The sequence below is a fragment of the Prionailurus viverrinus genome, unplaced genomic scaffold (assembly GCF_022837055.1).
Source record: "Prionailurus viverrinus isolate Anna unplaced genomic scaffold, UM_Priviv_1.0 scaffold_40, whole genome shotgun sequence".
Taxonomy (NCBI): Eukaryota; Metazoa; Chordata; class Mammalia; order Carnivora; family Felidae; genus Prionailurus; species Prionailurus viverrinus.
The window spans coordinates 132,850-157,433 of record NW_025927608.1 but is presented as its reverse complement, the minus strand read 5'-3'; the positions used below and the strand labels follow the sequence as shown (position 1 = coordinate 157,433).

The 24,584-nt window shown below is 43.3% G+C and overlaps 1 protein-coding gene across 5 annotated transcripts in view; it reads right to left on the bottom strand.

Moving 5' to 3' along the window:
- Positions 1-24,584, bottom strand: part of PDE8A (phosphodiesterase 8A) — a 156,284-nt gene that overhangs the window by 47,913 nt on the left and 83,787 nt on the right. For all 5 annotated transcript variants that reach the window (XM_047846667.1, XM_047846666.1, XM_047846665.1 and 2 more), the window contains 4 exons: positions 23,952-24,006; positions 17,018-17,106; positions 3,591-3,669; positions 1,646-1,783 (listed from right to left, as the gene is read on the bottom strand). In XM_047846667.1, the coding sequence (XP_047702623.1) occupies positions 1,646-1,783; positions 3,591-3,669; positions 17,018-17,106; positions 23,952-24,006 (361 nt within the window). The remainder of the gene's footprint in view (positions 1-1,645; positions 1,784-3,590; positions 3,670-17,017; positions 17,107-23,951; positions 24,007-24,584) is intronic.

Sequence of the window (24,584 nt, the reverse complement as noted above, 5' to 3'; positions counted from 1 at the left end):
CCGAGGGACCAGCAGGTTACTGACGAAGGACAAACGGCTCTCCCCGGGAGCTCCGAAACATACAAAATAAACAACCGTGTTCCTTTCTGAAATAAAACAGTAGTGGGGTCATAACACGATCATCTTTCATATCCTCTGCTCACAATAGATTTTAGAGAACAGGTCTCAGGTGTTCAAGCTTGAGGCCCCTCGTACCTGGTGCCAACAGCATTACGTAGGAGGCATGAGATGCCCTTCGCACGGATCTCGGGAGATCCCAGGGCCCGGCTCTAGCCCGCTAACGGCCCTGTCCCCACCTCCACTCTCTCTTTGGCGACGAGCGGGGCCCCCCGTGTTCGGGTTACCAGATGGAGGTACGCGAGGCCGTCATCTCCGGCTCGCGCCCGGCTGGCCTGCACGACAGAACCGCCGGCTGACCCAGCGGCAGCATGGGGCCTAAATGCCAGGATTGGGGAGGCCGTGGAAAGCCCTCCCAAGGCTTCCGGGACTGCTGCTTGGTCACCACCCTCTGCGGATGCCCCTTCCAACCGAGGGGGGTGCCGGGGTCAGCCTGGGCACGGCGCCCAGCACCTGAGGCCTACTACCTGCCTCAGCCTCCATGCTCTTTCTGGAGGACCTGCCACTCTCTCCAGCAAGAAAATCATCATCCTTGACAGAACAGCTGAAGGAACAGGATTCAGGAAGTGCCCGTTAGTTATTCCCCAGACAGCATGTCACTGGGCCCTGCCTGCCCTGTCTTTGTCCTCCCCTTGCTCAGCGCCGCAGGAGAGCCAAGGGACACGAACCCACCAAGGGTGTCTCCGGGGCCCCGGTGACGTGCTCTGCTAGACTATGGGACAGGCGCTGGCCGGATGTCACAGGGCAGCAGGCAAGAGAGCCGGTCACCGGTATCTCAAGCGTTCGGAGTGACTAGATGATCGGTCTCCCCAACTTCCAAACCTTCACGAGAGCCCGGCAGGAAAGACTGTGGAAAAGCAGCAGCCTCGGCATTTCCTGGGCACAACCCGTCTCTTGTCTAAAAACCCAGGAACCGTGAGGTGCTGGCGGGAGCCACGGCTCTGAGAAGTCGCCCTTCAGATTGGGCCTGCCTTCCGTCTGTCCCCCCCGCACTGAGATCATGTGACTTGTCCCGTTTGCACCCTTGGAATAGGAGCTCTCAACGAAGGAGTCTGTGTTGTGCCCTTCTGTCTATGCCAGAATCTAGCAGAGTGTCTGCCCACGGGAGGCATTCCAGAAAAGGCTGGATGAAAGCAGGAGGCCCAGAGCCTTGTTGGGCTCAGAGGTGCTCCAAGACCACGGACCTCACCGGCGCGCTCCTCTGCCCAGAGCCGTTTGCCAACACCTACCGCTCAGAAGATCAGTGATTAGAAAGATCAATTTATTTATCATAAAGATGAAAAGAGTAATTTTCAGTGCCAATTAAAATTTTTCCGTGTAACAGCTAATCACACTCTACCCTTTCTTGGCCTCAGTTTCCTCTTCCGCAAAATGGGAAAAATGGGGATGATGCCAGCAGCACTTCCTCGGGCTTCTGCACGGGGTAGGACTCCGATTCCCCGGCGTGTGCAACGCTCAGTGAGCACCAAGTCTCCTTCCTGTCCTCTCTGTGATGCGAGAGTGAACAAGGGCCGGAGCCCTCACTTACCTTGCCTATCCTGATGCATGAATTTATGGTATCGAGCAACTCAGCCTTTTTTTCATTTACAGGCACTTCCGCTAACTCCTTGCCTATTAGTTCACCTGCTTGATAGCCCATGGTTGTTTCAAACGCAGGATTTGCATACTGGGGGGAGACAAAAGAAACAACATCACCCAGATTAGAAGAGAATTTGAAAAGAGGGCAATCAAGGGTATTCACCCCAAGCCGGCTTGTTTCCCTCCTAGAAAGCTCAAGAACCTGGAGCTCCCCACCACAGTTCTAAAGCCCAAAGAGCACACCCCCAGGTGATCCCTGGAGTCCAGAGAAGCCGCTGCTCCAGGGACACCTGGCTGCGCTTTCTGCCGTGGCCCCCGAGGCCCCCAGGAGAGATGGCCTGATCCCACTCGAATACCAACAGAGGAAAGACGGGCCCGGGTTGCTACATAAGGCTTTTTGGGATGATGATGCAGTAGGACAAAGCACCAGACTGAAGTCTGAAGCACTCAGACCCTCCTCTGCCGAGTCCCCTGACCCCTCTAAGTCTCAGTCTGCGTATCTGTGTAATGGGAACAGAACATCTATCTTGCCACTCTCGTGATACACGTGAATAATCAAAACAGGCTATGAACTGCGAAGTATTTACAGATATAAGGCTGTATGGCTAAATTTCAAAGAAGATTACAAGACTAGGATAAAATGTACAGGAAAGTTGAGCATGTGCTAATAATAATAGTAATAGTAATAATAATAATAAAATAATGATGATAAAGCAGTAACTGATGCTGCTTCAGGTCTGTTTTCCTTGCTAGACACTATAGCATGCATTTCACACGCATTAACCCACTTAGTCCTTAGAACATCCTTACAAAAGGCAATAATTAGTATTGTGAATATTAATATTATTACTGTCTGGGGCGCCCGGTGGCTCAGTTGCTTAAGTGTCCAGCTCTTGATTTCAGCTCAGGTCACGATCTCATGAATAGTGAGATAAAGCCCTGTGTCTGGCTCTGCACTGACAGCACGGAGCCTGCTTAGGATTCTCTCTCTCTCTCCCTCTCTCTCTGCCCTCCCCCCTGCCCCCAAATAAATAAACTTTAAAAGACAATTATTCCCATCTGTACAGCTGAGAGACCACATTCAGAGAGATTAAATAACTTGCCCAACGATGCTCAGCTATGAAAGGGCCGAGCTGAATGCAACCCAGGCCTGTCTGACACCAGCTTGTACCCACAGCCATTGGCCCAGGCTGCCTCTCAGGGCACCAACTCCTGAAAGTCAGGATCAGCAGCTCTTTACAGAGAAAGTCACAAGTGAGAGGAAAGTGAGGAGCGGGAGTGCTAGAATCAGAATCAACATCAAGGTGGAGCTGATTCTCAGACAAAGGGAGCATTTCCTCGGCACAACCCCTCTCTTGTTATCTAAAAAGTGCAAGTCTTAAGCCTTAAGCCGCTTTTATGAATCCACTTTGCTAATAACGGGTCATTTGTTCAGCGACTACTAGGTTGTTCTGGAAATTCTGAGTAGTTTCTGGTAAATTTCTAAAGGTGTAAACTATCTTCAAGACCAGGGAGAAAGGCAAGAACCTGCAGACCTTGCCTTCAGAGCCTCCTCTCCACACCCCCCACCCCAACCCCCGGGGGTAATCCTTCTGGATAAAAGTCTCCTCTTGCTAAACAAACAAACAAACAAACAAAAAGGTGAAAAGTAATAAATGCAAATGTGCTAGAATATTTTCTAGCACCCAAAGTAATCATTAGTATCTTTTCTTGTCTATAGGGAGCTTAGTTTAAAGTACACATTTTATACATTTTGTTCTGATAATCCTCTAAGGAAAACTTGGTCTCTTGAACTTCAAAAAGAAAAAAAAAAAATCATACCTGAGGGGTTCAATCCTAAAATAAGAGCAAACAAAACCAGAAATTCAGAAAAATGACCCTCCAAAATAACTAACCTGTATAACACGGTCTTCACTTGTAATTTCAACTGCTTCTTGACTTTTCTCCAGTGCAGTGAATATTGAGTTACAAGCCCTTTATGGGTAGGAAAAAAAACAAACACTGATTAATGTAAATACCACAAAATGCAACACAATCTTGCGTGACTGCATTAACTTATTTAAATGTGTTTTTCATCTGATTATAAAAGTAACAAATACTAACCCAAGAAAAAAAAAAGGGGAAATATTGAAAAGCAAAAAGAAAAAATAAACACGTCAGCAACCCTGCTACCTGACCACAACTATGCCCAACTGGAGCTTTCCTTCCAACGTGCGGACCAGTGGACCAGAGTGGAATACACGCCAGGGTTGGATCGCAGCCGTTCACCAGCTCCAGGACCCTGGGTGTGTGACTGAACCTCCTGAGTCTCCCTCCTCCCCATCTGAAGAGTCCAGAATCCTGCATAGAGCCTGGCAGAAAGGGGGCAGTCAACCATTTGTAGCTATTATTTTATTTTACCTTTTTTATGTAAAAAAGAATATGTATTTGGAATGAAGAAATAACAGCAACTTACAAACTTAAAAAGATGATAAACAGGAAAATCATCCCAATATCCAGAAAAATAACCATGCCGTTAACCCGTGCACAAGGCAGGGGTTAGGGGCACTGACCCCGTCGAGTCAAAAATCTGCACGTAACTTTTGACTCCCCAGAAACTTCTTAAGTACTAACAGCCTACTGTAGACCAGAAGCCTTACCGGTAATACAACCAGTCAATTAACACAGATTTTATATGTTATATATATTATCCACTGTGTCCTCACAATAAGGTAAGCTAGAGAAAAGAAAATGCTATTAAAAAATCATTAAAAAAGGGAGCCTGGGTGGCTCAGTCAGCTAAGCATCGGACTCTAGATTTCAGCTCAGGTCATGATCTCGCAGTTCGTTAGTTCGAGCCCTGCATTGGGCTCCATACTGGCAGTGTGGAGCCTGCTTGGGATTCTCTTTCTCTCTCTCAGAATCAACTTAAAAAATACAAATAAAAAGATCATAAGGAAGAGAAAATACATTTCTAGTACTGTGTTTCTTGAAAAAAGACTCTCTACATAAGCGAACGCGTGCAGTTCAAACCCATGTTGTTCAAGGGTTGGCTGTATTTCTATTAACAAACCACCTGATCCATGTCTGTGGGACATCTTCCCTATATATTTGGCAACATAATCTTTGATTGCCTATTCATATCACAATATAATCTTTATAGAGGTACCAGGAAATAATTCAGTCTTTTCAAACTAAAGTGTAATTTACATATAATATTCTGCTAGCTTCACATGTAAAATACAGTGATTCGACCTTTGTATCCATTGCAAACTGATCACCAGGGCAAGTCGAGTTATCATCTGTCACCATACAAAATTCATACGATATAGCTGCCTCCTCAGCTACCACATCTTTATCCATTTACCTATCGATGGACACTGGGGTTGCTTCCATGATTTGGTTACTGTAAATTATGCTGCAGGAAACACAGAAGTGTATATATCTTTTCTAATTAGTATTTTTGTACTCTTTGGGTCAATACTCAGTAGTGGAATAATTGGCTCATCGGGTAATTCTATTTTCAATTTTCTGAGGAACCTCCATACTGTTTTCCAGAGTGGCTACGCCAGTTTGCATTCCCAGCAACAGTGCACGAGGGTTCCTTTTTTTTCCACGTCCTCGCCAACACTTGTCGTTTCCTGTGTATTTTATTTTGGCCATTCTGACAGGTGTGAGGTGATACCGCATTGTGGTTTTGATTTGCATTTCCCTGCTGATGAGTGATGTTGCACATCTTTTCAGGTGTCTGTTGGCCATCTGTAGATCTTCTTTGTTTAAAAAAATTTTTTTTAATGTTTATTTTTGAGAGAGAGAGAGAAAGCACAGGGGAGGGGCAAAGAGAGAGGGAGACACAGAATCCGAAGCAGGCTCCAGGCTCTGAGCTGACAGCATAGAGCCCGACGTGGGGCTTGAACTCATGAACTGCATGATTATGACCTGAGCTGAAGTTGGACACCCAACCGACTGAGCCACCCAGGCACCCCTGTAGGTCTTCTTTGGAGAAATGTCTGTTCGTGTCTTCCGCCCATTTTTTAAGTATGTGTTTTTCTTTTGGTGTTGAGGTCTTTTCATCAGTGTGTATTCTTGCCCCCTTTGTTGTAGATTAGCTGACCATATAAGGATAGGTTTATTTCTGGGCTCTATATTCTGTTGCACTGATCTATAGGTCTATTTTTATGCGAGTACCACACTGTTTTGCTTACTATAGTTCCGTAGCGTATCTTGTTATCCGGGATTGTGATACCTCCGGTTTTATTCTTTTTCAAGACTGCTTTGGCTTTTTGGGGTCTTTTGTGATTCCATACAAATTTTAAGATTGTTTGTTCTAGATCTTATATGAAAATGCTGTTGGCATTTTGATAGGGATGGCATTAAATCTGTAGACAGCTTTGGACGGTATGAATATTTTAACAATATATGATCTTCCAATCTGTGAGCATGGAGTATCTTTCCGTTTGTGTCATCTTCAATTTCTTTCATCCATGTTTTAAAATTCAATATAGGTCTATCACCCCTTGGTTAAGTTTGTTCCTAGGTATTTAATTCTTTTTGGTGCAATTATAAATGCAATTGTTTGCTTAATTTCTCTTTCGACTACTTCATTATTAGCGTATAGAAATGCAATGGATTTTTTTTATATTGATTTTGTATCCTGTGACCTTACGGAATTCATTTATTAGTTCTAGTAGTTTTTTGGTAGAGTCTCAAGGGTTTTCTATATATAGTATCATGTCATCTGCAAGTAGTTGAAAGTCCTACTTCCTTCTTACCAATGTGGATGCCTTTATTTCTTTTTGTTGTCTGACTGCTATGGCTAGGGCTTCCAGTAATAAAAGTGATTAAGAGCAGACATCCTTGTCTTGTTCCTGATCTTAGGAGAAAAGCTCTCAGTCCTTCACTATTGAGTATGAAGTTAGCTGTACTTCTTCATATATGGCCTTTATTATGTTGACGTATGTTCCCTCTAAACATAATTTGTGGAGGTTTTTATCACAAATGGATGTTGGCAAATGCTTTTTCTGCATCTACTGAAATGACCATATGGTTTTTATCCCTTCCCTTGCTGATGTGATGATGTATCAGACTGATGCATTTGTGAAGACTGAACCACCCTTGCAACTCAAGATAAATCCCACTTGGTTGTGGTAAATGATTTTCTTTAATGTATTGTTGGATTTTGTTTGCTAACATATTGTTCAGAGTTTTTACATCTATGTTCACCGAGATATTGTCTTAATAGTTTTTTTTTTTTTTTTTTTTTGTGGTGTCTTTATCTAGTTTGGGCATCAGGGTAACGCTGGACTCAGAGAATGAATCTGGAAGCTTTCCTTTCTCTTCTATTTTTTGGAATAGTTTGAGAAGAATAGGCATTCACCATTTTCATAGAATTTACCTGTGAAGCCGTTTGGTCCTAGATTTTCTGTTTGTTGGGGGTTTTTTGACTAGCGATTCAATGTTATTGCTAATCTGTCTATTCAAATTTTCTAATTCTCCTGGTCCAGTTCTGGGAGGCTACACGTGTCTAATAATTTGTCTATCTCTTCTAGGTTGTCCAATTTGTTGGCATATAATATTTCATACTCTCTTATAATGCTTTGTATTTGTGTTGGTTGTTATTTCTCCTCTTCATTTTAAAATAAAAAATTTTTAAGTTTTTATTTATTTTTGAGAGAGAGACAGACAGAGAGAGAGACACACACACACACGCAAAGCATGAACAGGGGAGGGGCAGAGACAGAGGGAGACACAGAATCTAAAGCAGGCTCTAGGCTCTGAGCTGTCAGCACAGAGCCTGACATGGGGCTGGAACTCATGATCCGCAAGATCATGACCTGAGACAAAGTTGGACGCTTAACTGACCGAACCACCCAGGCACCCCTCTCCTCTTCAATTTTTTTAAATGTTTATTTATCTTTGGGGGGGAAGGGCAGAGAGAGAGGGGCACATAGAATCCAAAGCAGGCTCCAGGCTCTGAGCTGTCAGCATGGAGCCCAACGCAGGGCTTGAATCACACAAACTGCGAGATCCTGACCTGAGCCTAAGTCAGACGCTTAACTAACTGAGCACCCAGGCACCCCTCCTCTTTCCTCACTTAAAAAGAAAAAAAAAGTTATTTATTTAGAGAGAGAGAGAGAGAGAATGCATGAGCAGGGCAGAGGCAGAGAGAGGGGCAAAGAGAGAATCCCAAGCAGGTGCCATGCTGTCACTGCAGAGCCTCACATGGGACTCGATCTTGCAAATGTTAAGATCATGACCTGAGCTGAAATCAAGAGTCAGCCACTTAACCAACTGAGGCACCCAGATGCCCTCTTCATTTTTTTTTCTTTCCCTTCTTTCATTTCTGATTTTGTTTGTTTGAGTCCTCTGTGTTTTGTTTTGTTTTTGTTTGTTGGTTTTTGATAAGTCAGGCTAAATGTTTATCAATTTTGTTGATCTTTTCAAAGAACCAGCTTCTGGTTTCATTGATCTGCTCTCCTAGTTTTTTTTTTTTTTAAGTTTCTATTTTGTTTATTTCTGCTCTAATCTTTATTTTTTCCTTCCTTCTGCTGTTTTGGGGTTTTGTTTGTTCTTTTTTTTTCGTAGCTCCTTCACGTGTAAGGTTAGGTTAATTTGAGATTTTTCTTGCTTCTTGAGGTAAGCCTGTATTGCTATAAACTTCCCTTTTAGAACCCAAAGATTTTGGACCATTGTGTTTTCATTTTCATTTGTCTCCATGCATTTTTTAATTTCCTCTTTGATTTCTTAGTTGACCCATTCATTGTATGAATAGCATGTTATTGAACGTCCATGTATTTGTATTCTTCCAGATTTTCTCTTATGGTTGATTTCCAGTTTCATAGTGCTGTGGTGGGAAAAAGATGCATGGTATGACTTTCATCTTTTTGAATTTGTTGACACTTGATTTGTGGCCGAATATGTGATCTATTCTAGGCTGAATATGTTACATATGCACTTGAAAGAGCATGTGTATTCTGCTTTTTTAAGAGGGCAGTTCTGAGTATCTCTATTAAATTCATCTGGTCCAGTGTCTCATTCAAAGTTTGTTTCCTTGTTGATTTTGTTTAGATGAGTTGTCCATTAATGTGAGTGGGGTAGTAAAGGCCCCTACCATTACTGTAATACTATCAACTACTTCCTTTATGTTTGTTATTAACTTCTTTATGTATTTGGGTGTTCCTATGTTGGGTGCATAAATATTTACAATCATTCTTTCTTCTTGTTGGATTTTCCCCTTTATGTCTTCTTCTGTGTTGTTACAATCTCGGTTTTAAAGTCTATTTCGTCCAATGTAAGTATTGCCACTGGCTTTCTTTTCACTTCCATGTGCATGATAAATGGTTTTTTTTTTTTAATTTTGAATTATTTATTTTAAATTCATTAAAAAAATTTTAATATGAAATTTATTGTCAAATTGGTTTCCATACAACACCCAGTGCTCATCCCAACAGGTGCCCTCCTCAATGCCCATCACCCATCCTCCCCTCCCTCCCACCCCCCATCAACCCTCAGTTTATTCTCAGTTTTTAAGAGTCTCTTAAGGTAAATGCTTTTGTATTCCTTTGCTTTCAATCTGCAGGTGTCTTTTGGTATGAACAGAGTCTCTTGTGTGCAGTATATGGATGGGTCTTGCTTTTTTATCCATTCTGTCACCCTGTCTTTTCATTGGAGCATTTAGTCCATTTACATTCAAAATAATTATGGATTTTTTTTTATTTTTTATTTTTTTATTTTTTCAACGTTTATTTATTTTTGGGACAGAGAGAGACAGAGCATGAACGGGGGAGGGGCAGAGAGAGAGGGAGACACAGAATCGGAAACAGGCTCCAGGCTCTGAGCCATCAGCCCAGAGCCCGACGCGGGGCTCGAACTCCCGGACCGCGAGATCGTGACCTGGCTGAAGTCGGACGCTTAACCGACTGCGCCACCCAGGCGCCCCGACATTCAAAATAATTATGGATTTATTGCCATTTTGTTACTTGTTTCAAGGTTGTTTTTGAAGCTCTCTGCTCCTTTCTTCTCTCTCGTCTTTCACAGTTTGCTTTCTTTAGTGATATGCTTTGATTCCTTTCTCTTTATTTTTTGCATATCTATTTTTGATTTGTACTGGTTTTTTGTTTGTGGTTACCATTGGGTTTACAAATAACATCTTACACATATAGCACTCTATATTAAGCTGATGGTCACCTAAGTTTAAATCCATTCTTTACTAGTCTCTCACCTCACACTGATAACAAGCCATTTTGACAGGTGTGAGGTGACATTTCATTATGGTTTTGCATTTCATTGAGGGTTAGTGATCTCGACCACCTTCTCATGTGCCTATTGGCTGTCTGTTTTCTTTGAACAAAATGTCTCTTATGATCCTCTGACCAATTCTTAATCAGTTTTTTTTTTTTAGTTAGTATGAATTCTTTATACATTGTGGACATTAACTCTTATTGGATATATGATTAGAAAATATCTCCCATTCAGTAGGTTGACTTTTCACTTTGTTGATCGTTTCCTTCTCTGTGCAGAAGCTTTTTAAGTTTGATGTAGTCTCATTTGTTTATTTTTGCTTTTTTTTTGCCCTTGCCTTTGGAGTTTGAGGGCCCCCTCCCCCCACAAAAAAAAAAAAGAAAAAGAAAAAGAAAAAGAAGAAAAAGAAAAAACTCACTGAAACCAATGTCAAGGAGGTTGCTACCTATGTTTTCTTCTATGAATTTTATGGTTTCAGGTCTCACATTCAAGTCTTTAATGCATTTCGAGTTAATTTTTGCATATGGTTGAGACAGTGGCCCAGTTTCATTCTTGTGCATTTAGCTGTCCAGTTTTCCTACCACTGTTTTAAAAACTTTCCTTTCCCTACTGTATATTCTAGCCTCTTTTGTTGATTAACTGACCAGATGAACATGGGTTTATTTCTGGGATCTCTATTCTATTCCACAGACCCTGTGTCTGGTTTCATTCCAGTACCATACTGTTTTGATTACTGTAGGTATGCAGTATCATTTGAAATCAGGAAGCATGATACCTCTAGCTTTCTTTCTCAAGATTGCTTTGGCCATTCAGTCTTTTGAGCTTTCACATAAGCTTTTAGGATTCTTTGGTCTAGTTCTGGGAAAAATGCCATTGGAATTTTGATAGGGACTATCCTGAATTTGCAGACTGCTCTGGGTAGTATGGGCTTTTTAACAATATTGATTATTCCAACCCATGAGCATGGTATATTTTTCCATTTATTTGTGTCATCTCCAATTTCTTTTATCAATGTCTTAATAGTTTGCAGTGCACAGGTTTTTCATCTCCTTGGTCAAATTTATCCCTAGGTATTTTATTCTTTCTGATATAACTATAAATGGGGCTATTTTTCTTTCTGATAGTTCTTTGTTAGTCTATAGAAATGCAATGGATTTTTGTATATTAATTTTGCATCCTGTAACCTTACTGAATCACTTATTAGTTCTGATTGCTCTTTGGTGGCATTGTTAGGATTTTCTACATATAGTATCATTTTATGTGCAAACAGTGACAGTTTTACCTTTTCCCTTCCAATTCAGATGCCTTTTATTTCTTTTTCTGCCTAAATGCTCTGGCTAGAACTTCCAACACTATATTAAATAAAAGAGGGGGTGGGGCGTTCTCGTCCTGCTCCTGATCTTAGAAGAAAAGCTTTCAGCTTTTCACTACTGAGTATGGCGTTATCTGTGAGTTTGTCATCTGTTATCTTTCTTACACTAAAGTATGTTTCCCCATACCCACTTTGTGGGCAGTTTTTATCATGAATCGATGTTGTACTTTGTCAGATGCTTTTTCTACATCTATTGGGATGATCATAGGATTTGTAGCTTTCACTTGGTTAATGTGGTATATACCATGTTGGTTGATTTCCAGCTGTTGAACCATCCTCATATCCCCAGAACAAATGCCAATGATCCTTTTAATGTACTGAATTCAGTTTGCTAATATTTTGTTGAAGATTTTTGCATCTATGTTCATCAGGAATACTGGCCTGTCATTTTACTATTTTGTGGCATCCTTGTCTGGTTTTGGTAATGCTGGCCTCGTAAATTGCGTCTGGAAAACTTCCCTTCTCTTCTGGTTTTTTTTTGTTTGTTTGTTTTTGGAAGAGTTTGAGAAGGACTGGTGTTAATTGTTCTTTGAATTTGTGGTTGATTTCACCAGTGAAGCCATCTGGCCCTGGACTTTTGTTGTTGGGAAGATTTTATTACTGATTCAATCTCCTTACTAGTAATTGGTTTATTTAGATTTTCTCTGTCTTCATGATTCCGTCTTGAAAGATTTAATGCTTCTAGGAATTTATCAATTTCTTCCAATTTGTTGACATATAACTATACACAGTTGCCTCTTATAATTGTTTGTGTTTCTGTGGTGTCAGTTGTAAGTTCTCCTTTCATCTCTGATTTTATTTATTTGAGCCCTCTCTTTCTTGGTGAGTCTAGCTAAATGTTTGCCAGTTTTATCTTTTCAGTGAACCAGCTATTAGTTTCACTGAGTTTTTAAAATCTCTATTTATTTATTCTGCCCTGATTATTATTTCCTTCCTTCTACTAACGTTGAGCTTTGTTTGTTCTTCTTCTAGTTCCTTTAGATGGAAGGTTATTGTTTGAGATTTTTCTTGTTTCTTGAGGTAGGCTTGTATTGTTATGAACTTTCCTCTTAGAACCACTTTTGCACATCCCACAGATTTTGGTATGTCGTATTTCTTTTTTCATTTGTTCCTGAGCATTTTAAAAAATTCCTCCTTTGATTTCTGATGGCCCATTGGCTGTTGAGTAACATGTTGTTTTATTCTCTACATTTTTGTGGTTTTTCCAGTTTTCCTCTTGTAATTGATTTCTGGTTTCACACCACTGTATGTAGTTGGAAAAGACGCTTGCTATGATTTCAATCCTGTTGAAAGTATTGAGACTTCTTTTGTGGCCTAACATGCTCTATCCTGGAGAATGCTGCATGTGCACTTGAGAAGAATGTGTATCTTGCCTGTTTTTTGGATCAAACGTTCTGTGTTCTATTAACTTCATCTGGTCTAAAGTATTGTTCAAAGCCAACATTTCCTTATTGTGTTCTCTGTGTGAATGATCTATCCACTGATTTAAGTGGGGTGTTAAAGCTCCCTACTATAATTATATTGTCAATTTCTCCCTTTACATCTGTTAATATTCGCTTTATATACTTTGGTGCTTCTATGTTGGATGCATATATATTTATAAGTGTTTTATCTTCTTGCTTGGTTGACCTCTTTATCATTAGGTAATGCCCTTCTTTTTCTTTCATTACAGGCTTTATTTGAAAGTCTATTTTGTCTCATATGAGTGTAGTTACAACAGCTTTTTGTTTCCAGCTTGTATCTTTTCCCATCTCTCCCCTTTCATTCTGTGTGTGCCCTTACTTCTGACATGAGTCTCTCGTAGGCAGGCACACAGATGAGTCGTTTTAAAAATTTTTAATGTTTTTATTTTTATTTTATTAAAATTTTTTTTAAGTTTGAGAGAGAGAGAGAGAGAGAGAGAGAGGGAACGAGCACACACGAGTGGGGGAGGGGCAGAGAGAGAATCCCAAGCAGACTCTGCACTATCAGCCCGGAGCCCGATGTGGGGCTCAAACTCACAAACCACAGATCATGACCCGAGCTGAAACTAAGAGTCGGATGTTTAACCAACTGAGCCACCCAGACACCCTTCAATTAATTTTTAATTCAAGCACAGTGTCTTTTGATCAGAGAATTTAGTCTATTTACATTCAAAGTAATTACTGATAGGTATGTACTTACTGCCATTTTGTTAACTGTTTTCTGGATGTTTTTGTAGTTCCTCTTTGTTCCTTTCTTCTCTTTCTCTTTCTTTCTGGTTTGAGAACTTTATGTTATGCTTAGATTTCTTTCTCATTTTCTTTTGTGTATTTGCTCTACGATTTGCTTTGTGGTTACTACGAGGATTCACATATATTGTCCTATGTATTTAACAGCTATTCTAAGTTGACAGCAACTTAAATTTGAACATATTCCAAAAATACATTTTTACTAACCCCTCCATTTTGTTTTTGATGTCACGTTTTACACTGTTTTATATATCCCTTAATTATTGTAACTTAATTTTACTACTTTTGTCTTTTGAGCTTCATACTAGCTTTAGAAGTGATTAATCTGCTACTTTTACTGTATATTTACCTTTTCCAGTAACATTTTTACTTTCGTGTGTTTTCTTGTTAATTAGTGCCATTTCTTTGCAGCTTAAAGGTCAGCAGATTTTTTGCAGAAACTTTGCAGGCCAGACATATTCAAACTGCTAAAAGGGAAAAACCTGCACCCGAAAATACTCTACCCGGCAAGGCTATCATTCAGAATAGTTGGAGACACAAAGAGTTTTCCAGATAAGCAAAAAGCTAAAGAAGTTCATCACCACTAACTCAGCCTTACAAGAAATGTTAAAGGGACTTCTTTAGCTGAAAACAAACTGCACTATTCTGTTTAAAGTTATACCATAATTTATTCAACAAATGCCCCCATGATTACATTTAGGTTGCTCTCAATTTAGTTCTCTCATATGCCTCAGAAGATGATGAAAAAATGAAAGCAACTGCCTACTTGTTCATAAAGTGCAAAGATAACATGAAGGAAATTAACAAGAGCAATGCTTTGACGTTGTTCCTGGTATTAATAAAATATCACTCAACAAGACGAAGCAGCTTAGCCAATAAAAATTAGCTTTCGTGTTTTGAAATATAAAAATCAAGTGGTGTTGTGAATTATACACCAATAAATTTGTTATTAAAAATTTGTTTTAATGAGAAGTAAGTTCTCACCTCTGATATAACAAGTTTGGAGGAAATGGATCTGTGAGAAGCCCTACTCGGTTTTAACATTCTTTTTCCAATTTTTGCAGATTTGGTAAATAAAATATAACAGATCATTCTCATTTTCATTTATGTGATTACTAGTAAAGCCAAACGTCTGTCTTCCCACCCTATGTGTTACAGATATACCCTCCCCAGAATGTTATTTATCTAAAAATGTAACATTATTTAAGGTTTTTTTAAAAAACTGTGGACAAGCTGGGGTGCCTGGGTGGCTCAGTCAGTTGAGTGTCCGACTTTGGCTCAGGTCATGATCTTGTGGTTCACGAATTCGAGCCCCGCATTGGGCTCTGTGCTGACAGCTCAGAGCCTGGAGCCTGCTTTGGATTGTGTGTCTCCCTCTCTCTCCGCCCCTCCCCAGCTTGTACTCTGTCTCTCTCTCTCTCTCAAAAATAAATGGAACATTAAAAAAAATTTGTTTTTAGTTGTAGACCAGCTTAACACTTTTGTGTTGTTTAATCTGACTCTCCTCCTTTACCCAATCTGGCTTTTATGCCATGCTGAATTAAAAAAAACTTCACCATCCAATTACATATGCTCGCTTATATTTTTAGTACTTATGTGGCCCTACTTTTAACATCAAGTCTTTAAGTCACTGGGATTTATTTTGGGCTTGGGTGTGAGATCAAGATATAACTTAATTTTCTTTCCAGACCGTTAACAAGTTGTCACAATTCTGTTCACTAAAAAGTCTGCCCTTTTCCATGTTGACTTAAATTGCCATGTTGATCATATGCTAAATTCTTCAATATACTCAAGTCTATTTCTACACTTTACATTCCAGTTTAATGATCTAGCAGTAACACAAAGGCGCTGTTAGTGCATTTGAACATCCGGCAGAACAAGTCTCTATTTCTCTTAGCTCTCTAGCCCCACATCTCCACACTCCCCTTCATATTTTTCTACTGCCCTTGATAATGGACTTCTCCCTTTGGCTGTCGGCTGGTGCAGAGAACAAAGCAGGCCATGATGACACGAGGGGACACAGAGGTAAGCAGTGGATGTACCACAGAGAGCTGTGCAGCCATATCTTAGAGTTTGGACTTTATCTTGAAGGCAGTGGGGAGGTGCAGAGCCGAAGCACACGCAGGGTTAGGTGTGGCTGTGGCGTGGAGAACGGACAAGGAGGAGCCAGGAAAGGTGTAGGGAGACTGACGGTTCAATGATCCAGGTAAGAGAAGAGAGTGGCCTAAAGAGGAAGATGAGCAGGCTATTCCACAGATGCTCAGGAAGCAAAATCATTAGGACTTGGTGAGTGACCGGAGTTGGGGACTTGTGAAACAGACATGGTGGTTTCCGTCTAGGACCACAGGGGAGACGATGGCTGGGTTCACTAAGCTAAGGTATTCACGAAGAAAAGGTCAGAGGTTACAGTTAGACTTAGGAACGGAGGACAGACAACGATTGCGGTTTTGAAAACACTGATCACAACCTCAAGGATTATCTGCGCCGTTTGCGCCTGTGAGATCTCGGATCTGAGTCAGTTCATCTCCCTGGGTGTCAGTTTCTGCACTCTGGTTGGAGAAACTAAGCTCTATCACCACCTACTGCTCCAAAATTCCACTTTCCTCTCTGAGAGGCCAGTAGCCTGGTTCACTGCAGGAAGGCTGTGACCAGTCTGTGTCCGCGAGAGAGGGATGAACAGGCCTAAACCTGGCCATCCACCTCAAGTGTCCCGGCAAAACCTGGCAATAAGCCTCTCCTTTGTACGCTTCACTAGCCTCAAACATGTCTGCTCACCAGAACTTCTCTGCTACCTGACTTCATTTCACCTATGAAGTATTTTCCTTGCCTGCGTGTGGAGCCCCCGGTGCTGGCCTTACTGATCTTTGTACTCCAAGCCCTGACCCCTTATCTCTGCCTTACGCATATCCAAACAGGGTGATCTCATGCTCTCTCTTTGGTCCCGGGAATATTAAAGAACAGTAGACCACCCAAGGAAGAAACCTAGTTTGACAAAGAGCTGCTAACTTTTTTTTCTTGCCAACCAACCTTGTATAATTTTACTATTTTTTTTGCTTTTCCTATTGTACAAGGAACTAGGTTTCTACTCTTTTCACTTAAAAACCAAAAACTGTTTATCAAGAGCAAATTCCAAATGTCTATTTGTGGAGAAGAAAACATGTCACCTGCCAGAGATAACCAATATTAGTAGGTCGGGTGTGTGTATATATTACAAGTTTTTTTTTTTTTTTCCTTAAAAAAGTAGATAATTTAGTACATCCCTTTGTAGACTGCTTTTTCATTTGCTATTTTTTTGGAGCCCTGGCTTTACATGTGTCTCCCATCGCTAATGTGACCGACCGCTCATTAGACATCCAGGCAGACTCCAAGAGTCCATATAAAGAGAGTTGCCAGGCCACCACCCCATCCCATTTCAGCAGGAGGTCAGTTAGAGCCGAAAGGCAGCTGCCCACAGCCGAAGACCTCACTTGCAACGCTGCCCTGAGTGGTGCGGTGGGCGTTCCAGAAGGGGCAGAGTTACCTGAGTTTCAGCTGGGACCGCACCTCTCCGAACTCCAGCTGGAGCAGTTCGTTGTAACACGCCATGAGGCTGGGGTTTTCCACATACCTCTACAAAGAGAAGAGGGATTTCGTGGATAAACAAATGTGCATCTTGAAGTTATTATTGACTATCAGGAAAAATTCTTTTCACAGACTTCTCACGTGGGTAACTGAAACCTGAAAAGACACGTTATCTTTAATGTTGAACAGGAACTGAGAGGTGAAAATCTGAGTACCAAATTAGCTTTTTTAAAAAAATAAGTTTTTTGAGAGAGAGAAAGAGACAGAGGGTGTGTGCGAGGGGCAGAGAGAGAGGGAGGGAGAATCCTAAGCAGGCTCCATGTGAGCCTGTGACCTGAGCTGAAATTAAGAGTCAGAGGTGAGCTACCCAGGCACCCCAGGTACCAAATTCACTTTTAAGAAGACAGGGCTTGGGCACCTGAATAGCTCAATCAGTTGAGCCTCTGACTCTTGATTTCGGCTTAGGTCATGATCCCACGATTTATGAGATTAAGCCCTGCATCGGGCTCTGCCCTGACAGCATGGAGCCTGCTTGGGATTCTCTCTCTCCCTCTCTCTCTGCCCCTCCCCTGCTCATGTGCTCACTCTTTCTCTCTCTCAAAATAAATAAATACACTTTAAAAAAAAAGAAAAGAAGAAGAAGACCGGGCTTAAAAATGCTTTGTTTGAGCAAACAGGATTTTGGTTATCTGCATGGCACTATCAGAGGCTAGAATATGCAGAAGGAAGAAATTCATTTAACTGAAGTCCTAATTTATATTAACTTCTAGAGTACATTCACTTAGTCAAGCACAGTACGCTGTCCTCTTTAAAGTCGCTCAAGCCCACAGTCAGCAAACACACACTTGCACTTCTCTGGGCACCTGCATCTCACAAAGGTAACCCCCACCCGACAACGTGTTCCTACACTCACCTCAGTCAAGGCACTGAAGGATGGCTCTCCACAGCACAGGTGCTGGCTTTGCCCAGTAGCCTTACTGCTGTGGACAATCTCTACCTCGTGCAATAACCTTTACATGATGGAAACACCTCACCACAAAGCTAGTCACGCGGCCGTGAGGAGCACGCACCCATTCCGCCACCAAGTTATGTATTCCACGAAGACATCTTTAGAGGTCACCGTGTCCTGTCACTTAGTTCCATTCGGGCGGAAGAAACATCGGGGAACATTACTCACTCCTGTTTCTGTGACCAGCTCTTGCTTTCACCTGCTCGATGCATAGATGACACTCTGCTGGCCGAGGACAAGGCTGAGGCCGAAGAGGCAGGGCCGGACCTGTGCAGGCCACCACCTCCAAGCCAAAGCCAGACCAACCTGGGACATGGGCCTTTCATGGAGCTCCTGCCTCTGCCCCAGTGAAGGTGCATAGAAGACCAATAGCCCTCTGTTTAAACAGTGATCAGGGTCTTGTCTGAGCGTCATGCAACCTAATCAATCCAGCCCCGGGTTCGTGCCTTATAAGCTGTATGACCCTAAACGAGGCACCCGGGCCCGCTCTGCTCTTGCACAACAAGCCTATCCTGCTCCTACCCGCTGCGGGTGACCGTGAGGACCAAGTGAGGTGGAGGGAGAGAGCACTCTAACCGCAAACCACTGCACGACCACAGAGCACGGTGATCGCCATCCCCAGGAGGGGAGGGGAGGGAGGAGCAAGCCACGCTGGCCGTGGGCACCCTGGTCCCTATCCCACAGGCCAGAACACAGCCCCTCTCACCACAGAAGCGTGAGAGCGGTGCCCCACCTACAGCACTCGCCCACCGGGAGAGGAGTGTGCTGGGCCTGCCGTGCATTCCTCGGTCAGCCCTGACTCCACGGAACACCCGAGAATGCCGTCCACCTGCACAGGTACCTGGTGCCGACTGGGCGGGAACAGGGAGGAGACTCCTGGGCACAGGGCCTGTGCCACCGCCAGCAGACACGGGTTGGGGCCCTGAGCTGTCCAGGGGCCTGGCTGGCCTCACCTGCTCTGCACGTGAGATCCTGGGACATGGAGACACGTGTATTTATAAACGGCCTCCCAGGGATGCAATGAGACTTTTCACTGGGTGTGAACGTAAATGTCCAAACTTCCAAGGCAGGCGTCAAAGTTACAAAATGGGCACGTGGGACCAAACGTACAGCAACCTGCCCCTGCTGTCTGCACCTCCCCCACTAACCCCTGTTCTAAACATTCCGTCTTTCCCGCCCTTGTCCAACTTCCACGTGTGTCGCAAGGATTCCACAGGGCATGGAGGGTGGAGGAGGGCACCGGGTCAGGGGGTGTTTGGGGAACAGGCCGTCATCCCTACTGCTCCAGCAGCAGCTGGCCTCCTGTTCCCGCCCCGCCCGACCCCAGCGCCTGGGCCACAAACCCTGCAGACCCCTGAGCTGACCCAACTTCGCTTTTCCAGAGCCCGTCACACCCGCCCTGCTGGGCCCCACCCAGGGGTTCTCAAGCCCCGGCTGCCTATTAGAAATACCTGCAATCTTGCCAAATAATAGCAACGGGCAGGCCTCTTCCAACACCACCTGAAAGACACTCTCTGGGGAAGCTCTTCAAGGGATTCTGACGCGCAGCCAGTGCTGAGAGACGCCACACCCCAACTTCTCAGTTAGTCAGCAGGGGCTCGGCCGCCAAGTCCCACCGAGGAAGCAAGCAGCTCTCCATCCACCCTGAAACCTTGAACTCTGGCTAATCCGCAAAATAGCCGAGTGCCCTCTGAATACCAGAGATCCCACTATAGTGTTGGCTTTCGGGTCTAGGTCTGGCTCAAGCCTCGGCATCACTGACCCCCAGCCACGGGACTTGGGGCAGTCACCTTCCCTCTAGGTCTAGATGCCCTGCTCTGTCACCAGGCACTCAGCCACCTCGGTATCCTGTTGTTACGTGAAGGTACGGGGCTCTCCTTGAAGGAAGATTAGCTTTCACCTGTGGTCTCTGACGACTGGCCGTCCACTTGAATTCGTCATCTACAAAACGGCGAGCCTGCTGCTACCTCCTGATTTCCCAGGTCACGTACCTCTACAATGACTACCTCAAAGCCTTTGTGCTTAGGGATGTGCACCTAAGCCTGGTTCCAGCAAAGGCTTCAGAGGACACAGTGACCAAGTATGTGGGCGAGAGGGCAGGGACTGTGTGCATCAGCTACTCCTGCATTTTCAAGCCTCATGATAACTTGATTATATTAAGAAGAGAAAGGACTGAGGTCTCCTATACCTTCCACCAGGATGCTCTTTCCAGCCCACAGCTGTGCCAATGTACTTCCTTGTGGAGAACGGCAAACACACATTCCCAACGTGCATCTATGCCCTTTCGAAGAGACCTCATACAAACATAAAAGCTTAAGGACTCCCGGTGGCTGGAAGAAAAGAATACAAGGCAGGGTACATCATCTACCCCCAAGTTTCTCTAGAAAGTAGAAGCTTCCGAGCTCCTTGCTAAAAAGGATAGCCAGCTTTGAAGCCCAAAGAGTTATCGTGTAAGTATCTTCAAAGTTAGCTGGGAAAGTTTTTTTTTTCTTTGTATGAATGCTTTCCCAGGTAGGTTGAGAGGACGTGATCTAGGATCCACTAGCGAGAGGTGATCCATCATTTCCAACTTGGGATTCTGTACTTAAAGGAACACTCCCTTTCACACTGGCTGACTTGTTCTCCTACCATTTAATATGAATTACTGGAGGTGAGGGAATGGGAGTAGGTGCCGATATGGGTGTATGTTTTGGGAGCTGTCTTGGGAACCACAAAACTACGCAACAATAACAATAATCCAATGTATGCTTTTTACAGAAAAACGACGCGTGTATAAAGTAAAATGTTAAACTCCATCTATCCGATGTTCATATTGGGGGTTTTCTTAGTCTGCATTTACTTGCCACCCTTGTTCACTTATTAAGCTTTCATCACTTTGTCTTATAAATGCCACATGGTCGCACTTCTGTAACCCAGTCCAGAAGGCCTTTCACCGGGAGAAACGGTCCGTTCACACACGCTTGCTTCTAGCCCTTCTAGCGAGTTTACGACTCGCCCCACACTGCGGCTTCCTCTTCCTCGTGTCAGCCAGTCTGACCAGGCTGCTGTAAATTTCACATTTCCTCTTGTGAATTTGGAAGGCTTGTTAAATCTTTCCGTTTATTACTGGCTGCCTTCCTTTCCACTGACCTCAAAGGCTAACATTGATTTCTTTGCTCTATTTGAAAGCAAGATCCCGATCACCCCCAGAACAGACCATCTCCCAGGGAGCGCATGTTCTAGTCTGCACCTTTCCCACCGACGACAGCTTCAGAATACTTCCACTGCCCGCCCCCTCCCATGTCTGCTAGATAAGGTCCTGAGAACGCTCTTACCCCCACCTCCTCCCCACAAACCCTGAAGATGCCTAGGTTCACTAAGACAGTCGAGAATTTAAATCCTGAGCCATTGTTCAAATTTTTCTTTTGGTACGTCCCTTGCGTTAGAAGAGTATTATATACCCCAGCCTGAGTGTTCCCTTTTGGGCCTGAACAGCATACCTACATAGATCTAGATCTCACCTACATTTCTCACGTTATGGAACCACAGGCGTAGCTACACTACCCGGCGTTCATGCACACGCAGGCGCAGATGGAGGGCAGCAGTAGGCGGGACCCCGCGCTCGGCAGGTTCCCTGCCCACCACTTCCCTCCACTTTATCCTCCCTGCTCCTCAAGTGTCTTGTTCGAGTTCATCTGGTGTCTCAGTGGAGTCCTTTCTCAGTTCTTTGCCTCGGACAGGGCTCCTGGTGGGGGGACAGGACTCTCAATTTTACGCCCACCCCCTTTTGCCCTGCAAGGTGACCAAGGAGTTGTCTGGGCGGGACTCTCGGGCTGCGGTCCTCCCGCGGTAATATCTCATCAGACCAGGCATTACTATTACTGTTTTATACAGTCAATGTGTGCTTAGATTTACCCCCATATTCACCATTTTCTTGCTGCTCACTTCTTGGCGTTGCAAGCCTTCCACTTGGGATTCACCTTCCCTCTGCTTGAAGCACCCCCTTTAGCATTTTCTTGTAAGGATCTGCTAGTTGCAAACTCTGTTTTCACATTGCTCAAAGTCTTTATCTCAACTGCATTTTTGGAAGCTATTCATGCTAGGGCTAGTTACTTTCCTTTATCACTCTGCAAGGGTTATTCCTGTATGTTCTATTTTCCATTTATCACTGCAGAGAAGCTAGCTGATAGTCGTCATTCTTCCGAAGTTCATCTTTCTTCTCTGGCTGATTTTAAGGTTGCTTTCCAGGTGTGACACGGGGGTGGCTCAGTCGGTTGAGTGTCCAACTCGTGATTTTGGCTCAAGTCATGATCCCAGAGTCGTGGGCTCGAACTCCGTGTTGGGCCTCGTGCTGAGCATGGAGCCTAAGATTCTCTCTCACCCTCACCCTCTCCCCCGCTCACATTCTCTCTCTCTCTCAAAAAAAAAAAAAAAATCTCTGTTTTGTTTTTTTCACCATGATGTGTCTTCTTTTTATTTACTCTACTTCGGATTTGTTGGAATTTTTGAATCTGTGGACCATAATCTTTCATCAGTTCTAGAAAATTCTCTTCCAATACTGCCTCTACCCCTCTCTCTCTCTCCCGTCCTTCGGGAACCCCAGTTGTATATATGCTAAACTATACAGTCTGTCCTCCACACTTAACTTCCCTAACTTATCTTCTGTTACCGAATCTCTGTGCTACATGCTCTAAGACTTCTTCTGACCCACTAAGTTTTACAAGTTTTCAGTTACATGTGTTCATTTCTCAGAAGTTACTTATGTTCTGCTTAGAATTTGCTGTGCCACTTTTTACGGTTTCCTTTTCCCTGCAGACATTTCCAAGATCGTCTTGTCTTTTATTCTTTACATCTAAGCATGACTGCTTCATAATTCGTGTCTGAGAATTCTGGTATCTGTGGGTCGTGGGGGCCCATTTCTGCTGTCTTTCCCCTACTAGCTCTCACTTTCAGTGCCTCTCCTCCTGTGTGCGTGGAGGGCTGCCTGGGCCCTGGGGCAGTTACTCATGGAGATTCTCTGAGGCTGGAGGTGAAGGGGTCTTCCTCTGGGGGGGATCCGTATTTGCTTCTGCCAAATACCTAGGAGTGCCACCTACCACCTAGAACCACTTTAACTAAATTCATGGCCTGGGGGCGGGGGGGGGGCGGTTCTTAACTACCTCATGGACATAAAATTGGGCCACAAATCTGCCCCAGGATCAGCCATAGGTAAGTTCTCTCCATCATGATTTCCAGGGTTCACTGGCAACCAGCTGACCAAAGCCTTTAGCAGCCTTTTGGCTTAGGGGAGACCAACAGATCAGGGCCTGGGAGGAGAGGGAGTCGTGTTTGGGCTGCCTCATTTCCAGAGTCCTTGAACTGCCTTTAAAGTTGCATGTATACATGTCAGCATTACCAAAACACATCCTATGGCATAACATTTAGAGTAGGTCATTGAAGGAGATTTTATGATGTTTAGATGACTTCAGCAGACACAATTTTGAGAGAACAAAACGTAACGCGTCGTACATTATTAGATTACCAAGTTCTAAAGCTAAACCAAACTGTAACAGCATGAAGACAACACATTTTTTTTCTTCAAATGAGTTCAAAACTTTTGCTGGCTCTGAACGGAGATTAAATAATTTCTCGGGGCGCCTGGGTGGCTCAGTCGGTTAAGCGTCCGACTTCGGCTCAGGTCATGATCTCACAGTCACGGTTCAAGCTCCGCGATGGGCTCTGTGCTGACAGCTCAGAGCCTGGCGCCTGTTTCGGATTCGTGCCTCCCTCTCTCTCTGCCCCTCCCCTGCTCATGCCCTGTCTCTCTGGGTCTCAAAAATAAATAAAAACATTAAAACAAATTTTAATAAAAAAAATAATTTCTCAGGCTGAATGATACCTGCATAACAAAGAAATGGGTACGTACCCTTGTAAAGCCAGCAGCAATGAGGGGCATCACAGAGGACTCTTCTCTATCCGTCCTTCAAAAGAACATAGTCAAGGGTTAGAGACAGTTTTTATCAGTAATAGCTCACCTCTTTTACCCACTATTTACATAATACTATGACTATCATATAATGGCAAATACTTTTAGATGCATTAGATTAATATACCAATCAGAAGTGTAAAATTGAAAATAGTTTTCTGTTTTTGTTTCGTAGGTAGCTTTCTGGCAGCATACCATAAAGTCTGAAATATGGAGATCGCACGGACAGCCAATATACAGGAGTAACCACGTATCTATTTGATATGTAAATATTTTAACTTAAATGCTTCCCTACTTTCTTCTACTTCCAATTAAAAAAAAAAAAAAATCTCTTCTCCCCACCCCCCCCAAACGTTCTAGGAAAAAAGTTTAAAGGACAAAGAATTCCTTCTTCTATCTACAAAAATATATAAGCTAAATAACACTTATTTGAATACTGCCCTTCTCCCAGCGCATTTCTGTTCTTTCCTTACCTTCAATTTCAGGATGAAATACAAGATTTCTCCCATCTACGTATGAATCAAATCTTCATAAATACTTGGGAGTTAGAAGGCCCTCGGGAGATGTCCCTGG